The sequence below is a fragment of the Saimiri boliviensis genome, chromosome X (genome assembly GCF_048565385.1).
Source record: "Saimiri boliviensis isolate mSaiBol1 chromosome X, mSaiBol1.pri, whole genome shotgun sequence".
Lineage (NCBI taxonomy): Eukaryota > Metazoa > Chordata > Mammalia > Primates > Cebidae > Saimiri > Saimiri boliviensis.
The window spans coordinates 43,629,695-43,647,808 of record NC_133470.1 but is presented as its reverse complement, the minus strand read 5'-3'; the positions used below and the strand labels follow the sequence as shown (position 1 = coordinate 43,647,808).

At 45.0% G+C, this 18,114-nt stretch overlaps 1 protein-coding gene and 1 non-coding gene across 6 annotated transcripts; both read right to left on the bottom strand.

Moving 5' to 3' along the window:
- Window positions 1–643: 643 nt before the first annotated feature.
- RGN (regucalcin) lies at window positions 644–16,199 on the bottom strand. Of its 5 annotated transcripts, none has more exons than XM_074391654.1 (8): window positions 15,971–16,197; window positions 13,090–13,267; window positions 10,758–10,940; window positions 4,234–4,449; window positions 2,498–2,629; window positions 2,072–2,226; window positions 1,772–1,893; window positions 644–1,048 (listed from the first exon to the last, which is right to left on the bottom strand). In XM_074391654.1, the coding sequence occupies exons 2-7, from the start codon at window positions 13,250–13,252 to the stop codon at window positions 1,780–1,782; spliced, it is 963 nt and encodes a 320-aa protein (XP_074247755.1). In that variant the 5' UTR covers window positions 13,253–13,267; window positions 15,971–16,197; the 3' UTR covers window positions 644–1,048; window positions 1,772–1,779. The 5 variants fall into 5 exon arrangements, with proteins under 5 accessions (XP_074247755.1, XP_074247757.1, XP_074247756.1 ...); XM_074391656.1 differs by having other exon boundaries at window positions 1,772–1,869; XM_074391655.1 differs by lacking the exon at window positions 15,971–16,197 and adding an exon at window positions 15,671–15,942.
- Window positions 7,258–7,361, bottom strand: LOC120366669 (U6 spliceosomal RNA). The gene has a single exon (XR_005581253.1). It is a non-coding gene; the product is annotated as a U6 spliceosomal RNA (small nuclear RNA).
- Window positions 16,200–18,114: the final 1,915 nt, after the last annotated feature.

Genomic DNA, 18,114 nt, shown 5'->3' with positions numbered 1-18,114 from the left:
GGCGACAGAGCAGATCCTGTCTCAAAAACAAACAAACAAAAACAAAAAAAGCGATTCCAGCTAAAAAATTGTACCTGCATTTCTTTTGTAGATATTGTCAAGCTGATTTGAAAATTTATATGGAGGGTCAAATGAATTAAAATAGCCAAAACAATTTTGAAAAAGAGCAAAGTTAGAGAAATCACACTACCCAAATGTAAGGCTAATGTATAGTGACAGCACATCAGTGGTTTCCTTGGGACAGGGGACAGGCAGGCAGAGGGGCTAAAGGCAAGGATTATGACGGGCCAAGAAAAGTTTTGGGGTAGTGGATAGATTCATTATCTTATTTGTGGTGTTGGTTTCATGAATGTATATATGTGACAAATTTGTCAAATTGTACACTTTAAATATGTACAGGCCAATTATAACTCAATAAAGCTATTTTTAAAATAAGCATTCTTTCCAAAGAGACATATTACTTTTACATCCAGTAGGTGGCAGCTGGAACCAAGGATTTTGACAGCATGTTTGAGTCTTATCCTCCAGCTGCATTTTAGTTTGTAAAGTAACATAGAGGAAGTGTAATATCTAAGTAGGTTAGTTAGCACTGTGGCATATTTTATAAGATTACGATGAAAATAAAAAGGAACATAATAAGTCATTACCAGGTTACTATTTATTGTTCCTTGAAGCTTTAATATAGTTAGGTATGAAATGCAGAATCAAGAAGAGATACGTACCCACCCACCCCGGCAATTTACAAAGAATCAAGAGACTGACTGACAGTTGAACGATTCTATGTCATTCTATAGTACCTTTTACGGAAAGCCTTACAGTGTGTTATCAGAACCACCTGTCGCTCCTTGTTAAAAAATGCGCTACCTTTTAAAAGTTGTAAATTAAAATTTAGCCCTGTTAATAAGATCCTTGCCTCATTTTTCTAACTAGATTGAAATTTTAGCCCCAGAATTCTCTAGTTGTCTTCAGAGCTCCCTCTGGCAGGAAAGACCTGTCCTCATCCTGCATAGGAGTAGGGAGCAATTCCTTTGACCCCCAAACCAGTTATCTGTTGAAAAAGAAAAGAGGAAAACTCAGACAAAAGGTAATTCACAAGTATTCTTCAAAAGCATTTTTATGATTTGTAATAATATACTTAGCCACCTATTGTCCTTGTTTTATTTCCTATCATAAAAAGGAACTACCTGACTGGGTATTTATGGTCTAACTCAATTATTCATACAGTTTACAATTCAACTAGCAATCATTTATGACTAACTTGGATTTAAAACTGAATTAGTTTTATCATCTGCCACCCGGAATTAGTTTTATCATCTGACACCCGCTAAGAAAGAGGTTTCAACATTATGTATTTATTTTCAGCTCAGAAGCTCTATGATCTTTATCAGTTTTTATCCTGCTGCCAAAAGATGTTAAAAATCGGAAAAATCCTTAAGACAGCAAAACAATCGACCTTCTAGGCATGCTGCAAACACTGGTTTGAAGGATTTCAAATATTGGTTTGAAACATTCTACTGATTTGAAAAATTTCAATAAACATGAAAAAAATCAAAGTAATGTACAAAGTAGGGTAAACACATCATCTTGGACTTCAGATAAGTTACTTTCTGGAAAATCAAAATAAGGCAGGGCACGGTGGCTCATGCCTGTAATCCTAGCACTTTGGGAGGTCGAGGCAGGCAGATTGCCTGAACTCAGGAGACTGAGAGCAGCTTGGGCAACATGGTGAAACCTCGTCTACAAAAAATGAGCTCGGCATGATGGCATGCACCTGTAGTTTCAGCTACTCGGGAGGCTGAGGTAGGAGAATCGCTTGAACCCGGGAGGCAGAGGTTGCGGTGAGCCAAGATTGCACCATTGCATTCCAGCCTGGGCGACAGAGCAAGATTCCATCTCAAAAAAAAAAAAAAAAAAAAAAAAAAAAAAGAGAAATAAAATGTTTTTCAGTCTAGCATGATGAGCTTACCTTGCTAAATAGGATAATGCTTTGGAAGTATGCAAAAGTACCAAACAGTTACTTACGGGGGACCCCCCCACCCCACCCCCAAAATAAAAGAAATAGCCATATCACCTTGAAAATTCCACCAGCTTCAGGTTGCCTCAAAAGACCCTCGGGGTCCATTCCATCCCGGGCGCAGGTCACATACATTTCAGAGTAATCCTTCCCTCCAAAGCAGCATGAAGTTGTTTTATCAACAGGCAACTTCACAGTTTGAAGTCTTTTCCCTAGACCACCAAATATTTTATTTAAAGTTTAAGTTGTAGCAATTTCCAATCCGTGTATCATTTCTGGGCCCTTTGCAGAGTAATAGGCAAGATCTAAGAAGACTGTAGAGGTCAGGATTCTTCCATGCATTTAATATTTAATCTACTTGCCCTGACGATTTATTTTGAGCAAAAAGATGCACCTCGACAGGACAAGAAATTCTGATTGTAGCTTTTGGGCTATATCTCTGCCTAGCCATGACAAGGATTTTTCATTTTGCTGCAGGCCTACCTGTCACAGGATCTAAACGAATCACTCTTCCTCCATTGTAACAGGCCACCCAGAGCTTCCCCTCAGCATCAATACACATTCCATCTGGAATTTGTTCTTCTTTTTCCAGCTTGTAAACACTTCTGCGGTTGGCTATGGTTAAAAGACAAAAACAAAAACAGAACCACAACAAACAAGAGGCCACTAAATACTGAGAATCAAACAGGCAGCTCTCAAGCTGGTTATAAATACTGATCACTTTGGCTTATCCAGTGTCTGGCATGTGAACAAAGGATTTTTACCACATGGTTGGGATGGATTCATTGTCTTCTGTTTGGGGATAGGCATATCTGTTTAAGCTTTCAGAGGGAGAGAGAAAAAAGAAAGTAGAATTCTTACAAAACTACCAATAATAGTTCTTTTTGAAGCTGACCTGAACTGGGGCCCTGCATATCTCTGTCAAGTTCATGTCAGCTTGTGGTTAGACCTTTGCTGTTTCAGTGACAAAAATGCCTACTTTGATCAGCTCTGAGATCCGCAAGGCAACTTAATGGTACCACGTGAACAGTTCATGAAACAGAAACTAGCAAGATATATGAGTTCTTTTTTTGCCTCACTGAGTGCTTCAAAATCAAGACCAAATATTAGAAGAGCCGGTTTCTGGCAGGAGGGGCACTCAGAAACCAACTAGGTGGCCTTAAGGGGGATAACCACAGTACACAAAACACAAATATAAACATTAAGAAGAACTTTATGCTACAAAGTCCAGGTCACTGCAGTCATCAGATTAAGGCAGAATGGAAAAATGTTAAAATCACATATAATGAAAATGGGTAAAAACAGTCATAAAAAGAGAGCACTACGTGTCTCTTTCTTTTGACTTTTTTTGAGATGGAGTCTTGCTCTGTAGCCAGGCTGGAGGGCAGTGGCGTGATCTTGGCTCCCTGCAACCTCCGCCTCCCAGGTGCAAGTGATTCTCCTGCCTCAGCCTCCCCAGCACTACATATTTCAAAGGAAAACATCTGCACCGGAATAGTTTGCCTCTGATTAAATCTGCATGCAGAGTTCTGGGGATGTTTTTCCCAAGTCATTTTTATTATTAGTTTTGCTCTTTTGTTTCATAAAAGGTTCGGCACCTTTCATGAAACAGTTTCAAGGACCCTCTTCTAGCTTCTAAATAATTCCTTTCCTCCAAGTTTCCAATTACGGCTCCTTTCAAGCGTATTGATGGAGTTGGACAACGTGCAAAGACTTTCTGTCTTGATCTCCATTTTGAAAGGTTGGTAATTAGCTTCTGAGTACTTGCCTATGGTTAACTTAAGTACAAACAAGAAACAGCAATCAAAAACCCCAAGTTTTCTGTTCTTTTGCCCCAATATTCTGTTACCTATTATCTGCCTTTAGGCACCTCCTGGGAGAACAGGATCCCTTTTGAACTAAGCCTGTTTCTGATGATGATGGCAAGGAAGAGGATTGAGACTCTATCCATATTTTTCTTAATTATCTTTTATTAGCTCCCCTGGATCTATTCATGTTATACCAAACTCCTGCCATATTTCAATATGTTGAGGGCCATGATTTGACTGGCGGCACAGTCAAGTCTGTGCTATCATTACTATATTGGAATAATAGCATCAGAAAACTCTCCATTTAAGTAAGGACCTCTTCAGATGGGGCAAGGGAGAGGCGCCTTACTAGTCACAAAACAGATGAATACAATAGCAGCAGCACTCAGACAAACAGTGAAAAATACGTACAGATCTGTCCTGTCTGCAGGTCATAGTCAAAGGCATCCACGGAGTAGGACAGGCTGTCGATGTAATAGAAGGTTTTGTGATCTAGCGACCAATCCAAACCGTTGGAGATGTCCACCTGGTCAAAGTACTTTTTCACGTGGTGGTCAGGAAAGAGGGAGTACAGGGCCCCTTGGTGTCGCTCAAGAACTGCTGGAGCTGTTTCCTCAGCCATGGTGCCTACAAAACCCAAAGAACTCTGAGCTCTGCCCACAGCATCTCGCCCATGCACGACACCATCCTTTCTCACTAGGGACCCTTTCCGGTGATTAAATCAAAGGGAATCACTATACAGTCGGGCACGGTGGCTCACGCCTGTAATCCCAGCACTTAAGGAGGCCAAGGTGGGCGGATCATGAGGTCAGGAGTTCGAGACTAGCCTGGCCAACATGGCAAAACCCCGTCTCTACTAAAAATACAAAAATCAGCTGGACATGGTGGTTCGCGCCTGTAGTCCCAGCTACTCGGGAGGCTGAGGCAGGAGAATTGCTTGAACCTGTGAGGCAGAGGTTGTGGTGAGCCGAGATCGTGCCACTGCACTCCAGCCTGGGAGACACAGTAAGCCTCCATCTCAAAAAGAAAAAAAGAAAAAGAAAAAGAAAAGAAAAGAAAAAAAGGAAATCACTACACAATTTCAATCTGAGCCCTATATATACATTTTTAAATGACAATTACCTTGCATATAATGCAAATTAAAACTGTGCTGAGAGGTTCTGGTTCAAGATAACAAGGAGTAAACATGCACGAACCTCATTTTCTCCCACCGGGCACATTTGTAAAACCTGGATAAGGCCTGGCGCGGTGGTTCATGCCCGTAATCCCGGCACTATGGGAGGCCGAGGCTGGCAGATCACGAGGTCAGGAGATCTAGACCATCCTAGCCAACATGGTGAAACCCCGTCTCTGCTAAAAATACAAAAAGTTAGCCGGACTAGTGGCATGCACCTGTAGTCCCAGCTACTCGGGAGGCTGAGGCAGTAGAATCACTTGAACCTGGGAGTTGGAGGTTGCAGTGAGCCCAGATCGTGCCACTGCACTCCAGCTTGGGCCACAGAGTGAGACTCTGCCTCAAAACAAACAAAAAACCTGGACGAAATGCATGGCACAGCCATCTTAGAACTCCGAAAAGCAAATATTAGCAGGCAGCTCAGGGAAGAACAACAGAATTGGAAGTAGCACCGAACAGATGGTGAGCTCTTCATTTTCTTCTCTGCTATCTCCCAGCCTGAACTGAATGCAGCCTGCAATCTGGAAGTGTGCACTGTGGTGTGGACAGAGATCCAAGAGAAACCCTCCAGATCTGGCTGGAGGAGCAGGAAAGGAAACTCCTGAAGCTCAGAGAGAGTTGAGAAAATCCCTAGGTTATTTCCCACTCCCTTTTCTCCATTTTCTCACGCACCCAGTCCCCAGACAATTCTGCAGCAGGGATAGCAACGGCAGAGAGCATGGCCAGCAGCAGGAAACTGTAGGAATGCAAACTCCAAGGGAAGGAGACATTCCTCTCCATTGGGTGAAGCTGCAGTCCCCAAAGGGCAACGCCAAATACTGTTGCCTTTTTTTTTTTTTTTTTTTTTTTTAGACAGGGTCTCCATCTACTGCCCAGGCTGGAGCACAGTGATCTTGGCTCACTGCAACCTCCACCATCCAGGTTCAAGCAATTCTCCGGCCTCAGCCTCCCAAGTAGCTGGGACTACAGGTACACGCCACCACACCAGGCTAGTTCTTGTATTTTTAGTAGAGATGGGGTTTTGCCATGTTGGCCAGGCTGGTCTTGGGCTCCTAGACTCGCTCTGGTTGCCTAGGCTGGAGTGCAGTGATGTGATCTTGGCTCACTGCAGTCTCCACCTCCCAGGCTCAGGTGATTCTCCTACCTCAGCCTCTTGAGTAGCTCAAGCACTCAAGCAATCCACCTGCTTCGGCCTTCAAAGTGCTGGGGTCACAGGCATGCCAAGCCTCCTCCTCCTCCTTCTCTTTCTCCTTCTCCTTCTTTTTTTAGCAGAGTCTTGCTCTGTTGCCCAGGCTGGAGTGCAGTGGCGTGATCACAGCTCATTGCAGGCTCAACCTCCCGGACTCAAGCACTCTAGCTAAGTATATGTTATATTGTATATACTTAGGTTATATAATATATGCTATATAGTATATAACATATTATATAATATATATTATAGTATATTATAATATACTATAATACTATATTATAATATATAAATATTATCTATAATAATATATATATTTAAATATTTAATATGTTACTATATATAAGTATTATTACTATAAAATACTAATATATATAATATATATTAGTATATAATTATACATATTGGTATTATTACTATAGAATACTAATGTATATTATATATATTAGTATTATTACTATAGAATACTAATGTATATTATATATATTAGTATTATTGCTATAGAATACTAACGTATATTATATATATTAGTATTATTGCTATAGAATACTAACGTATATTATATATATTAGTATTATTGCTATAGAATACTAATGTATATTATATATATTAGTATTATTACTATAGAATACTATAGTAATTCCTAATAGGTCAACTCACAATGACATCTACAATTTTTTTTTTTTTGAGGCGGAGTTTCGCTCTTGTTACCCAGGCTGGAGTGCAATGGCACGATCTCGGCTCACCGCAACCTCCGCCTCCCGGGTTCAGGCAATTCTGCCTCAGCCTCCTGAGTAGCTGGGATCACAGGCACGCGCCACCATGCCCAGCTAGTTTTTTGTATTTTTAGTAGGGACGGGGTTTCACCTTGTTGACCAGGATGGTCTCGATCTCTTGACCTCGTGATCCATCCGCCTCGGCCTCCCAAAGTACTGGGATTACAGGCTTGAGCCACCGCGCCCGGCCGACATCTACAATTTTAAGTGGTCTCCTGATGACCCCAGAGACTCCATACTAAGAATGCATCTTTATTTTTGTCTCACAAAGTGCCTCAGAACTGTAAACTTTAAAAAAAAATATGGAGTGCTTCATGCATTTGCGTGTGATCCTTGTGCGGAGCCCATGCTAATCTCTGTAGTGTTCCAGTTTTAGTAGATATGCTGCTGAAGTGAGTACAAAACTGTCAAGTTCTATTCAAAAGGGAGAGAGAAAATCAATTTCATTAGGAGGTGAATTATCCAATCATGAATCTTTATCCTGTAGAAATTACTGGCAGGCCAGGCACAGCGGCTCACACCTATAATCCCAGCACTTTGGGAGGCTGGGGTGGGCAGATCACCTGAGGTCAGGAGTTCGAGACCAGCCTGGCCAACATGGTGAAAACCTGTCTCTACTAAAAATACAAAAATTAGCCGGGTGTGGTGGCATGTGCCTGTAGTTCCAGCTACTCAGGAGGCTGAGGCAGGAGAATTGCTTGAACCCAGGAGGCGGAGTTTGCAGTGAGCCGAGATCGTGTCACTACGTGCCAGCCTGGGTGACAGAGTGAGACTTGGTCTCAAAAAAAAAAAAAAAAAAAAAAATCACTAGCAGAAGGGCTTTCAACAGATTGTCGTCTTTAATCTTTCAACCTGTCTGGGACCATATCTGTGGCTGTATAAACTCCAGGAAGATGGGAAGCAGTCTACAGTCAGTTGCTCTGAGCTCTGCGGCGTTCCACGCTGAACGTGCATAGGACCAGGACAGCAGGGCCAACAATGTGAGGCAGCAGTGTGGAGAGGTGGGAATAGCAGAGATGGAGAATCAGCTTTGGCTAACTTAGAGGGTTATCATGATGAGAAATATATGTAAAATTCATTATCTAATTAAAAACTACAGATACAATTATTATTTTTGAGATGGAGTTTCTCTCTGTTGCCCAGGCTGGAGTGCAGTGGTGTGATCTCAGCTCACTGAAACCTCTGCCTCCAGGGTTCAAGCGATACTACTGCCTCAGTCTCCCAAGTAGCTGGGACTATAGGTGTGCACCACCACACCTGGCAATTTTTTTTTTTTTTTTTAGTAGAGACGAGGTTTCACCATGCTGGCCAGGATGGTCTTGCTCTCCTGACCTCGTGATCCACCCGCCTCAGCCTCCCAAAGTGCTGGGATTACAAGTATGAGCCACTGCGCCCAGCTGATAAAATTCTTTTAAAACTGCATATAAGTCATTCTGCAACCATCTTAATAAAGATTGGTTCAAGAAAGAATCATCAATGAATGTAAAACCTAAGGGAGAAATTTGGATGAGGACCAGGGTATTTGCATGGACTTAAAATATCTCCTCATGTTGTAGCCGGACTCCAAGATACCTCCTAATGATTCCTACCTTTCGGTATTCTCACCCTTAGATAGTTCCCTCTGTCACTTTGTGACCCAGCATATGGCAGAAGTGATAGTATGTCACTTCCGAGATTGGTTAAAGACTGTAGCTTCCATCTTGAATCTTGGGTGCATGTGTGTTTTTCTCTCTCTCTTTCTTTCTCTCTCTCTCTCTCCTTTTACCACTGGTTCTAGGGGCAGCCACGTCCTGAGCAGCCCTATGGAGAGACCCACCGGCTAAGGAACTGAAGCCTCCTGCCAATCCCTATGTGAGTGAGCTTGGAAGTAGACCCTCCAGACCCATTCAGGGAATCCAGCCTTTTCTGAGGCTGCAGCCCATGCAGAACGCTTGACTACAGTCTTATGAGATAGCCTTAACTGAGTCCATCCAGCTAAGCTGCACCCAGATCCTTGACCTTCAAAAACCATGTGAGATAATAAATATTTCTTATTTTAAGCCTCTAAGTTTCAGGGTAATTTGTCATATAGCAATAGATAACTAAGAACCCCCACAAATTGCTTATAAATTGCATTTAAAAATAGTTATCTAGTAGAGAAATCTGACAAGGCCTTAAGCTGGTGATCAAAATCACCAATGAGGGGACACATGCACATCGTGTTCCTCCAGATGGGTTACCCTGAGAACAGAACATTATCTGTGCGGTCTTCCAGTCAGGAATGTATAACATCAACTTGATCACAAGCAAACACCAGACAAATACTAAATAAGGAATGCCCTATTAAAAAACAGGGGAGTTGGGTAGGACTGGCTGTATTCTTAAAAAATGGCAACATTATAAAAAACAAAGAAAGGCTATGAAAATGTTCCAGTTTTAAAAAAGATCAAAGAGATATGAAAATGAAATGCAATCCACAACCCTAGACTGGATCCTGTGCTAGAGGGGAAAATGCAAGAAAGGACATTTTTGCACAATTGACAAAATTGGGATATAGATAGTATATCAGATAAGGTGATTGTATCAATGTTAAACTTCTTTTTTTTTGAGACAGAGTCCCACTCTGTCAGTCAGGCTGGAGTGAGTGGTACAATCTCAGCTCGCAGCAACCTCTGACTCCTGGGTTCAAGTGATTCTCCTACCTCAGCGTCCCAAGCAGTTGGGATTACAGGTGCCCACCACCACACCCAGCTAAATTTTTTTGTATTTTTAGTAGAGACGGAGTTTCACCATATTGGCCAGGCTGGTCTCGAACTCCTGACCTCAGGTGGTCCGCCTGCTTCGGCCTCCAAAGTGCTGGGATTACAGGCATGAGCCATCGCGCCCAGCCTAAACTTCTTTAAGTTGATCACTCTAACTAACTGTGGTCATGTAAGAATACGTCATCTTTCTTGGGAAATTCATACTGTAGCATTTTAGGAGTAAAGGCACATAGAATATATATGAGACCTACTCTCAAATGATTCTGGAGATAGACTGGGCGCAGTGGCTGACACCTGCAATCATAGTACTTTGGGAGGCCAAGGCATGAGGATCACTTGAGCTCAGGAGTTCAAGACCAGCCTGGGCAACATAGTGAGATCTCATCTCTATTTATTGATTTAGTTTTTTAAAAAAGACTCTGGACATAAATGTGTTTAGATATATACAGACAGCAAATGCTAAAGCAAACGGAACAAAACGTTAGCAATAGGTGAAACTGGGTAAAAAGTATACAAGTGTGGTTTGTACTGTTCTTACTTTTTCCTGTAAATTTAAAAATATCTCTGATTTAAACATTCACAACAAAACCTTTGTATTTTTTTAGTGCTACAAGTTACTCAGGCAATAATAAAAGAAGAATCCAAGATTCATTATAAAGAACATTTTTGAGGTAGTGAGAAATTTATTTATTAAGTTCATTCATTTTAGGGTCTCACTCTGTCATCCAGGTTGGAGTGCAGTGGCATGATCTTGGCTCACTGCAGCCTCGACCTCCTGGGCTCAGATGATCCTCCCAACTCAGCCTCCTGAGTAGCTGGGACTACAGGTGCCCGCCACCACACCCCGCTAAATTTTTGTATTTTTGGTAGACACGGGGTTTCATCATGTTGCCCAGGCTGGTCTCCAACTCCTGGGCTCAGGCAACCTGCCGGCCTTGGCCTCCCAAAGTGCTGGGATTACTGGCGTGAGCCACCACCCCTGCCAGTAGTGAGAACTTTGTATGTCAAAGTATTTCCTCCAAGGCTCAGTAAGTAGTTGTTAAGAGAAATCTCACCAGCAAAGTACCTCCCGGCAGGATCCACCTTCCCATCATTGAAGCGATTGTTTTTCTTGTCGTTATCCACTGTGGCCAGGACAATTACTGATTGTTCTTCCCAGTTCAAAGCACAGAACTTTGTTCCAATGGTGGCAACATAACCTCCCGACTGGCGAAGAGCCACAGAGCTGACTGGGGCATCTGCAGCGGCAAAGCAGCAGTTAAAAGGCAGCACCAGTTTAGTGGCTGAGGCCACTGAGGTCACTGTGCTACCTGGCATCTCTTGGAGTGGCAGCCCAGCTCTCGTGACAATGGGAGCGCTCTCTTCCTTCTGTTGAGTAGGGAAGGCTACGTAACCTAGTATATTTGTTGAGTATGAATTCTGTTTGCTGATCTGGGTAGCAATAGACAGAAATGTGAGTAAAACCCAACTCCTCTGGAAGCTCCCAGTCTAGTGGGAGAAGCAGAGAAGTGAAAGCACAGTGGCCATGATATGGGGCAGGTGCCACATCCAGTTCAGAGGAGGAGTTTCTAATCTACAGGCACCAGGACAGTCATCACAGAGTGAGTGATGCTCTATTTTGCCAGAAAATGCTCCAGAAAATTCAGAGACACAAACTGAGTTTAGTTACATGAGGCAGGTTTTGTGATACCTCTCTCCCTCTCCAATCCAGGATCCTTCCTTCCTTCCTTCCTTTCTCTTTCTTTCTTTCTTTCTTTCTATCTCTCTCACACACTCTCTCTTTTTTTCTTTCTTCTTTATTTTTGAGACAGAGTTTGGCTCTTGTTGCGCAGGCTGGAGTGCAGTGGTGCAATCTCGGCTCACTGCAACCTCTGCCTCCTGGGTTCAAGCAATTCTCCTGCCTCAGCCTTCTGAGTAGCTGGGATTACAGGCACGCACCACCATGCCTGGCTAAATTTTTTTTTTTTTTTCCAGTAGAAATGGGGTTTCACCATGTTGGCCAGGCTGGTTTCAAACTCTTGACCTCAAGTGATCCACCAGTCTTGGCCTCCCAAAGTGTTGGGATTATAGGCTTGAGCCACCGCGCCCGGCCGCTCCCTTTCATTTAAAAAAAAAAAAAAAAAAGGAAGTTTGAGGCTGGGCGTGGTGGCTCATGCCTGTAATCACAACACTTTGGGAGGCCAAGGCAGGAAGACAGCTTGACCCCGGGAGTTTAAGACCAGCCTGGGAAATATAGGGAGACCCCGTCTCTACAAAATCATCATAATAATAGCTAGGTGTGGTGGTTATGTACCTGTGGTTCCAGCTACTCAGGAGGCTAAGGTGGGAGGATCGCTTGAGCCTGGGAGATTGAGGCTACAGTGAGCCATGTTTGCATTATTGCACTCCAGCCTGGGTGACAGAGCCAGACCCTGTCTCACAAAAAAAAAAAAAAAAAAAAAAAAAAAAAAAAAGGAAAGAAAAAGAAAAAAATTGAGGTTCCCAGTTCTGGGTTGACAAAGAGTGTCCTAAGGTTATAGGAATTCCTGATGTTTTTTTCCCATGGGCTTAGTGTAAACAAGAAACTTCCTTCTCTGTTGGTAATCACATCAAGCCTGTTCCCTTGGGCCATAGAAAGAGATAAATCCCTTCTTCAGAATTCACAGGGCCATAAATGCATCACATTCAAAATCCGTTGTGAATCCTATTTTGTGCAGTGATCAAAGATAGCCCTGGTTTATATATCCAAAAGCTAGTTTTCACATTCAAAGAAGGGAAACACCTGTTTTGTTTTGTTTTCTTGTTTAAATTAAGGTCTTAGCCTCACCCAAGGCAGATAACTGGGTCTTTAACTTTCTGTGGCTATATGATGGTATTAAGGAAAGACAGGATCCCTGCATCCAGACTAAACTGGGAATGGGCTGGGCATGGTGGCTCACGCCTGTAATCCCAACACTTTCTTTGGGAGTCGAGGTGTGTGGGCAACATGGTGAAACCTCATCTGCACAAAAAATACAAACTAGTTGGACATAGTGGCACACACCTGTGGTCATAGTTACTAGGGAGGCTGAGGCAGGAGGATCCCTTGAGCCCCAGGAGATCAAGGCTGCAGTGAGCCATGATCACACCATGGCACTCCAGCCTGGAAAACACAGTGAGACCCTGTCTCAAAATAAAATAAAACAAAACAAAAGCAAAAACTGGGAATGTTGCCCCTCATTCGAAGAGGAAGAGGAAAGTATCGACCATCCATAATTAATCTCTGGGTCCAAGTGGGAGGATATGGACTGGGGACACAGGCAGCATGACGAGTGTATTTAGTGTGCTTGAACAAGAAGGGCATCATGGTGACTGCCCCTCCCCTGGGAAAACATAGCTGACTGATCTCAGCCCAGCCTTCATCCTTACCCACGGTCACTCGCTGTACTTGCTTGGTGAGCGAATCCCACTGGCAAATCTTTTTTGCAGGAATGTCTACGAAGAGCAGAGAGTTGGACGCTTCCACCCACACTGGAGACTCACCACACCGGCAGTTCTCCGGCAAAATACACTCGATCTTAATGGAAGACATGGTCACGGAGGAGATCTATGGAAGGTAACAGAGGTGATTGAGAGGTCATCGCACAGAACAAATAGAGTAAAACACCTGGCTAAGAACGGGCAAGGCCGGATACACCTCCCCCAAATCAGACCAAGATATGAAATGTGACTGGGAGAGACACACGTAGGCAAAAGAAAAGAGCTGATAAGAGAGACCGTGACACATCTTCAACCAACTTACAGTGACGTGTTTCTCAAATGATCTTTTAAAAAGAAAACAAAAAAGCAACACTCTGACCTCCACTCCTTGGCGTTTGTGACCCTCAGAGAACTGGCTGTTGAAATAGTGCAAGGCCGCCCTGTATGTCAGTATCCTGGGCCCCAGGGCGGGTCAGGGAGCTGGGCAGTTTGCTCATTGGTGGCCCCCCTGGGTGTCTGCAGGGCGCCTTCTGCTCCTTGCCGTCTGTTGATGCTGTTGGGCCCCTTCTCTGAGGGTACAGAGGCCAGGGCCCTCCACACTTACATTTTTGGAGCTGCCGTATGTATGTATTATGTATGTATGTATGTACGTATGTATGTATGTACGTATGTATGTATGTATTTTTCTTCTCTGTGCGGTTGATTTTTATAAACTCCATTTTTAGGACTATGTTCACCAATGAGAACATGCTGAATTTGATCTAACACGTGTTTTCCAACACAGATCATGGAAGGAGAGGAGAAAAGAACAGCATCTAACCACCCTGGCAGAAACTGACCGCCCCTCCGTGATTTCTTGCTTCCTAGGAAGACACGGGGCCAGTTTGGCAAGGAGTGTTGGCCTCCACAGGAGAGGAACATTCTATGCTGGGACTTTAGGCCAGAGACCGTGACCGATGAACTGGGAGAAGACAGAGAAAAATTATCGGAAAAGAAGAAAAAATCAGATAAGAATCCCATGTGGGAGAGGAAAGACAGGCAATTTTCAAGAGCAGTCTTTCTTTCTGCACCTCTGCCCTGAGTAGGTGGTTTCCAGGACACTGCCTGCATCTGTCAGGCACAGTGGCTCAGGCCTATAATCGCAGCTCTTTAGGTGGCTGAGGCAGGAAGATTGCTTGGGCCCAGGAGTCTGGGACTGGTGTGGGCAACATAGTGAGACCCCGACTCTACAAAATGACCAAAAATTAGCTGGGGGTAGTGGCACGTGCCTGTGGTCCTAGCTCCTTGGGAGGCTGAGGTGGATAGATAGTTGGAGTCGGGGAGTTGGAGGCTGCAGTGAGCTGTGGCTGTGCCACTACACTCCAGCCTGGGCAACAGAGCAAGACCCTGTCTCTAAATAAATAAATAAAAATTGCTTGCATCTTCATCGTTCTCCTAGGGTAGCTATCTGCTTTGAAGTAAGTGGTCCTACACATGGATGGGCAAATGAATCCAGGAGGCAAAAAGGAAACACAGCTGGGTGCAGCGGCTCACACGTGTAATCCCAGCACTTTGGGAGGCTGAGGCGGGAGGCTCATGTGAGGTCAGGAGTCAGAGACCAGTCTGATCAACATGGAGAAAACCCATCTCTACTAAAAATACAGAAAAATTAGCTGAGTGTGGTGGCAGGTGCCTTAATCCCAGCTACTCAGGAGGCTGAGGCAGGGGAATCCCTTGAACCCCGGAGATGGAGGTTGCAGTGAGTCGCGATCACGCCATTGCACTCCAGCCTGGGCGACAAAGCCAGACTCTGTCTCCAAAAATAAATAAATAAATAAATAAAAGAGAAAGAAAAAAGAAAAATAATATTTGATCTAATATTTCCTTCAATAAACTACATTTTAAAAAAGAAAACCCAAACCAGTCCCAAATACGAACTGCCTGCATCTTGCAGCAGCATTTGGAATGTTTTCTGGCTATGAAAAATGGCCTGAGGCTGGCGTGGCTCATGTCTGTAATTCCAGCACTTTGGAGGCTCAGGTGAGAGGATCATTGAGGTCAGCAGTTCCAGACAAGCCTGGGCAACATTGTGAAATCCCATTTCTACACAAAATACAAAAAAATTAATCGGGCTTAGTGGTTCGAGCCTGTGGTCCCAGGTACTCCGGAGGCTGAGGCAGGAAAATCGCTTGAACCTGGGAAGCAGAGGTTGCAGTGAGCCGACATTGGGTCATGGCACTCCAGCCTGGGGACAGACTGAGACCTGGTCTAAAAAAAAAAAAAAGAAAAAAAAAAAAAAAGCGGGGGCGGGGAGCGGGAGGTGGGGAAGCGGTGGTTCAGATTCCAAAGGCCTTCATCCTATCAGTCTTAGATAAGGCCCAAGATCAGAGGCACGACTTTTGAAATAGCGACTTTTAACCACATGCTCACTCGGGGGAAGCCGGTGGGGAGAAGATGGGGGTGCCAAATGTTTCATTTAGGGCCGGCCCGGGGGCAGCTGGGCAGCAGGGAGTGGGGACGGGGCGTCAGGTGCCCGTGCTGCCCCAGTTACCTGTGCCGGTGAGAGGCCTCCACAACAATCTGGTAGAGCCGTTGGGGCCTCGGGCGACAGCAATGGCGACGGAGAGACCCTGGGAATCTGAAGGTTGAGCCTGTCTCGTCCCTGGCGCAGGCTTTGCAAAGGGCATACCAACCAGCCTGGCGGGCCCGGGTCCCCGGGTGGGCACAGGACAGTCGGTCTCCTGACTGCCCCTGATCGGGAGATCGGGACTAGCGGGTCTGGCTCTGTTGTCGCCAGGGCCTTTCCTTTCCAGGGAGGGGGCGGGGAGGCCAGCCTGGCCCAGGCACTCACCAGGCTGGAGACTTCTCAGGCAGCTTGAAGGTCAGGCAGCGGGCGAAGGGAAGGGAAACGCCGACCCGGACGGGAGGCTTGGCAGGTGGATCGCGCGGCACTGGGACCCGGCCTCGTCCCCCTCCCCGTCCAGTCCCCCGCGGCTGGAAGAATCCTGCAGAGCTGCCCTCAGCAGGCGCGGGGATGATGAGTACAGGCTTATGGCCCAGTGAACCTAAACTTTGGAGTTTGGACGAATAGCTAACTTACCTCTTATTTCAACAACAAAAAAGTTGTTAAATACCGAACAGAGACAGACTGGGATGGTTAAACCCAAACAGGTTAAAAAGGAAAGAACAAAGCTTCCCCTCGCCCCATCCTAATGGAGCAGACCCTGGTGGCTGAAGGCCAACTCTTGCAGAAACATTTTTGGTGGGGGAAGAGGAAAGACTCCATTTCAGTTTCAAATTATAAGGAAAACACTTTCCTCAACAGCACTCAGCTCCTCATCCCCATTCTCAGCCTAAATGTATTCCTGGTCCTGCAATCTGTCCGTCCAGGCTTTCTCTAACTAAGCCACATTAAAAAAAAAAAAAAAAAAGTCAGGGCCAGTGCAGTCGCTCAAGCCCATAATCCCAGCACTTTGGGAGGCTGAGGTGGGTGGATCGCTTGAGCCCAGGAGTTTGAGATGAGCCTGGTAACAAAGGAAGACTTCGTCTCTACTGAAAACAAAAACAAAACAAAACAAAAAAACCGTAGTCCCAGAACTTTGGGAGGCTGACGAGGGCAGATCACCTGAGGTCAGGAGTTCAAGACCAGTCTGACCAACATGGTGAAACCCCGTCTCTACTAAAAATACAAAATTAGCTGGGTGTGGTGCTGCATGCCTGTAATCCCAGCTACTCAGGAGGCTGAGGCAGGAGAATCACTTAAATCCGGAAGGCGGAGGTTACAGTGAGCTGAAATTGCGCCATTACATTCCACCTGCGCAACAAGGGCGAAACCCCTTCTCAAAAAAAAAAAAAAAAAAAAAAAAAATTATCTGGGTGTGGTGGTGCGTGCCTGTAGTCCCAGCTACTCAGGAGGCTGAGGCCGGAGGATCACTTGAGTCCATGACATCAAAGCTGCAGTGAGCTGTATTTCTGCCACTGCACTCCAGCTTTGGTGACCGAGCGGAACTCTGTCTCAAAAACAAACAAAAAGAACTCCCTTCCCTCTCTTCATCTACTTCCTCAGTGCTGATGTCTCCCTGACCTTATCTCGGCCCAGATGTTGCCCTCAGGATACAGGCCAGTAGCTCAACTGAGCTGTCCCAAACCAATCACATCATTTCCCACTAACCTCCTGAGCACTCTGCCTTGGGAAACGGGCTGTGTTTCAGCCAATGAGCTGTGCAAGAAGCCCTGACATCTCATGAGCCTCCTCTTCGTCCCTAACTCAAGTCCAGTTAGTCACCAGGTCATAGAATTGTCCCTTTAATGTCCTGTGTTGACACTGCAGTAATTCATTCAGGCCTTCCCTGTTTCTGTCTTTTTTTTTTTTTTTTTTTTTTTTTGAGACGGAGTTTCGCTCTTGTTGCCCAGGCTGGAATGCAACAGTGTGATCTTGGCTCACCGCAACCTCCGCCTCCCGGGTTCAAATGATTCTCCTGCCTTAGCCTCCTGAGTAGCTGGGTTTACAGGCATCTGCCACCATGCCTGGCTAATTTTGTATTTTTAGTAGAGACAGGGCTTTTCCATGTTGATCAGGCTGGTCTTGAACTCCTGACCTCAGGTGATCTGCCAGCCTTGGCCTCCCAAAGTGCTGGGATTACAGGTGTGAGCCACCGCGCCTGGCCAGGCCTTCCCCATTTCTTGCCCACATTGTTGTCATCTTCCTGGAGGCCTCATCTCATCCCTGTGGATCTGCTGCCAAAACGACTTCCTAGACAGTGAGTCTTGTAGGGGAGGAGATGTATGTTACTCACTCTCGCCTCCCCGGGTGCCACCGCAATGCAGATACATAGATGTTTTTCAACTCTATGCTTTTTAGACCGTGCACTGTGGCTCACCCCTGTAATCCCAGTACTTTGGGAGGCTGAGGCAGGAGGACCACTTGAGGCCAGGAGTTTGACATCAGCCTGGGCAATACAGCAAGATCTCGTCTCTATTTAAAAAAAAAAAATT